Source organism: Mandrillus leucophaeus, unplaced genomic scaffold (assembly GCF_000951045.1).
Source record: "Mandrillus leucophaeus isolate KB7577 unplaced genomic scaffold, Mleu.le_1.0 Scaffold32, whole genome shotgun sequence".
NCBI classification, from domain to species: Eukaryota; Metazoa; Chordata; class Mammalia; order Primates; family Cercopithecidae; genus Mandrillus; species Mandrillus leucophaeus.
Genome location: NW_012103365.1, coordinates 1,780,580 through 1,784,417, shown reverse-complemented (window position 1 = coordinate 1,784,417; position 3,838 = coordinate 1,780,580). Strand labels below are relative to the sequence as shown.

General features: G+C 54.3%; 1 protein-coding gene across 1 annotated transcript in view; it reads right to left on the bottom strand.

The window, feature by feature from the left end:
* Positions 1 to 1,618: 1,618 nt before the first annotated feature.
* SCNN1B (sodium channel, non voltage gated 1 beta subunit) overlaps positions 1,619 to 3,838 on the bottom strand; it is a 92,875-nt gene continuing 90,655 nt past the window's right edge. The window contains exons 12-13 of the mRNA XM_011987960.1: positions 2,754 to 2,870; positions 1,619 to 2,503 (exon numbers count right to left, since the gene is read on the bottom strand). Of these exons, the coding sequence (XP_011843350.1) occupies positions 2,123 to 2,503; positions 2,754 to 2,870 (498 nt within the window). The 3' untranslated portion in view covers positions 1,619 to 2,122. The remainder of the gene's footprint in view (positions 2,504 to 2,753; positions 2,871 to 3,838) is intronic.

Sequence of the window (3,838 nt, the reverse complement as noted above, 5' to 3'; positions counted from 1 at the left end):
CTTACTTCACTTCTTAAGCCTCAGTGTACTTACCTGTGCAATGGGATGCTATTGTACTATTTCTCAGTGGTTATGAGAATGAAGTAAGATTTAAAAAGTTCTTGGCATGGTGCCTGGCATATGATAAGTACTTGATCCAATGTAGTCCTTGTTTAATAACAACAAATGGTAACAGTGAGTGTGGCCACAACTACTACTGCTAGTAATAAAAGCAGTAATCACAGTAGTGAGGGTGGTAACCACCAAGAGTGGTGGGCCCAGCCTGCGGACTAGCCAGGCGCCAGGCTGGGAAACCCGGTTTCCTACTCAGCCCTCCCTACTCAGCCCCTAGCAACGTTGCCTTTGACTGAGGTGGCACCGACTCTGTGGCACCTCCTTCTTCCAACAGGTGCCATCCTGAGCACTTGGGAGGCCAGCTTGTTTACCCTCCAGACCAAGGGACGCAGGTGACGTAGGCCAGGAAGGCTGGGCCCTCAGAGGCGTAGGCTTTAAGCCAGCCTCTCCTTCATCACCAGGGGCCTGGTGGGTGATAGCAGGGTGCTGCAGTAGTGTGTGCACCTGCCAGACCATACTCTTCTTTGGGGACAGCTCCCTGATCTCTCTTTGGGGACCTTAAGATTCTGGGGGACTGTATTTGGCAATTAAAAATACAGAATGAAAAAAATTAAAATTTAATTTTAAAAAATTAGCCAGGCATGGTAGGGCACACCTGTAATTCCAGCTGCTTAGGAGGCTGAAGTGGGAGGATGGCTTGAGCCCAAGAGTTTGAGGCTACAGTGAGCTATGATCATGCCATTGCACTCCCACCTGGGCGACCCCGTGCCACCATGACACCCCATCTCTATAAAAATATATATGTATAAAATGCTCAAGAAAAACAACAAATGATTTATTTGTATGTGTCTCCAGTATTGTATGGATGTACATATACTAAAAAATCAGTTTTTCAGCCGGGGTCGGTGGCTCACGCCTGTAATCCCAGCACTTCGAGAGGCTGAGGTGGGAGGATCACCTGAGGTCAGGAGTTTGAGACCAGCCTGGGCAACATAGTGAAACCCCGTCTATTAAAAATACAAAAATTAGCTGGGCGTGGTGGCACGCACCTGTAATTCCAACTACTCAGGAGGCTGAGGCACGAGAATCACTTGAACCCAGGAGGCAGAGGTTGCAGTGAGCCGAGATCGCGCCACTGTACTCCAGCCTGGGCGACGAGAGCGAGACTCCATCTCAAAAAAATAATAATAAAAATTCAGTTTGTATATCTGAAATTCAAATTCAACCAAGCAGCCTGATTGTTATCTGGCAACCCTGGGAACTGTGCCCCCGCCACCCTTGGACCATGTGATTCTCCTGGGGGCCAAACTGGCTTCAGGTCTGGGCAGATGAATTCAGGTGTGACCAATCAGAGCAGCTTATCTAGCTGGCCACACTGACTGGGTCAGAGATGGGCACACAACCCAGGCAGGGGCTAATGAGTGTTGGCCTGGGAGCTGGCAGTGGAAGGAGGGGCTTGAGACCCTTTCCCTTAAACCAATTTTGGTCTCTCTCAAGCCATTATGGATGCCCTTCTGCCATCAGGGCACCCCGGCTGCCCAGTCAAACGAAGAATACAGCTGGACTCAGTGTTTTCTGCGTTTATTTTCTAGAGTAAATTAGGTGCCACCTGGCAGGGTCCCCACACCTGATGCCCTTCCATCTCTCCACCACCCCTGCCCCAGAGGCCAGCCAAGGCCCGGAAGGAGAAGACCATATGGCCCGCCTGCCTGTTCCTCTCTGGGGTGGACGGAGACTGGCACTGGGAGGGAAGTAGTCTGCCACCAGGAGAAGGTGTTCTGAGGGGTCTCCAGGGCCTGGCCGGGACCAGGATCAGGACAGGTAGGGACGAGGGTAGGAACCAGGTGAAGATACAACTAATTCCTGCATCCTGCACCAACACCGTGATCCTACGGAGCCCTTGGCCAGGAACGGGCCAGTTGCTGCTGGCCTCTCTGTTGAAGGACACAAGCTCTGGCCTGGAGAGCTACCCTCTCGACCCTTTGGAGAGGGCACCATAGAGTGAGGCCTCGGGCAACAGTCTCGGCTGCTCAGTGAGTTCGAGCCACTGGGGTGGGCAGGGGCAGGGTTAGATGGCATCACCCTCACTGTCAGACTCGATGACGTCCAGTGGCTGCAGACGCAGGGAGTCGTAGTTGGGGGGCGGGGTGCCCGGGATGGGCAGGGCCTGCTCACTGGGGTAGGGCCCGGTGTTGGGGCTGCGGGGGGCCGTGTCAGGCTGGAAGCCGAAGTTGGTGTGGGCCTCCACCAGCTCAGCCACCGTGGGTGGTGGGCCGGAGTAGCTGGCTTGGGCTCGCCGCTGCCGTAGGCTCTTGGCCAAGGCCACCAGCTTGATGATGGTGATCCACACAAAGTCGATGATGATCTCCCCAAACTCGATGAGGCATAGCACAGAGCCCCCCATCCAGAAGCCAAACTGGCCACCCAGATTCGAGAGCAGCCAGACGAGCTGTGGGGAACGGGGAGCTGGGGTGGGCTCAGGCCACACATTCTTGCCTCTAACCCAGACTCACAGGTTCCTGGGAGGTGATTCTTGGGTGGGAATGGGAGGCGGTGACCATCTTGGCCCAGGGGAATAACTTCGGACTGCTTTGGGGATCTCCTAATCCCTCCATAGGGCTCAGAACCCTTCCCCCACCCTCAGGGTGCAGAGGTCAGGGCAGGGCAGTGCTGGGGTATCAGGAGCCTCCTAAACTCACGTTATTGGCTGCTGATTCTTCAATGGTGCGATAGTTAAATTCTTGGAAGTAGATGTTGAGCTTGACAATTCCCTTCCTGCAGGAGGCAGCGAGAAGGGCCAGGACTAATGTATCCCCCTTCCAGACAGACAGACACATGCGTGTACATAGACACATGCACACACATGCATGTGCACACACACCCACATGTATGCACACACACCCACATGTATGCACACACGTATGCACCCACATGCACCCACACACCCATGCACACATGCACACGTGAACACACACAGGAAGGCAGCCAAGGAATGGCCGCCCCAGCCCTCCTCTATCCTGAGCTTCTCTCATGCATGCTCCCATGAGTGGTGAAGTCCAAACAAGAATTGCAAGTGCAGCCCTTCCCAGCCCCTCTGGGCATCTCCACCCAGCACCCATCTTAGGGCCCCCTTCCTCTACCCCTTGCCTACCAGTTCCCTACAGGACACTCTGGCCTCGGACAGCCCCAAAGATCTGCTCCAAGCTCCCCACTTTGTACCCTCAGGGTGGCCCGGGTTACACGCAGTGACTCTGTACAGAGCTCTTCACTGAGCCATGAGCACCTTCACTGCACCTGGGACAGAAAGGGGTGGCTGTGTGGGCTTCCCCTCCCACGTGGTGGTCCTCAGAAAGGCTGTGCTATCTCGTGTCTCCAGGGTTCCAAGCTTTGTCTTCTGCCTGGACATTGGTGCCTCTTCTTCTTTGAACAGCACTTACTCCTCCTTGGAGAGTTCACTCAAAGCCACCTCCCTACGCAGACCTCCCTTATCTCTCAGGCAGACTAAGGCTCCTTCCCTGCTGTACCCAGACCCTCCTCTCCTTAAGCCCTTTTTGCATATGTTTGCCCCCTGAACTCCTGCTAGCTTGGACTGTGTGTCTTTCTTGTGCTCAACTAATGTTTTTGTTGAGTGGATGGAGAGATCCATGAATAAATGGAGGATGACTGGGTGCGTGGGTGGGAGAATGGATGATGAATGGGTGGAGGATGCTGGGTGTGTGGGTGCGAGTCTGGAGGATGAATGGGTGGAGGATGGCTGGATGCGTGGGTGGAAGAATGGAGGATG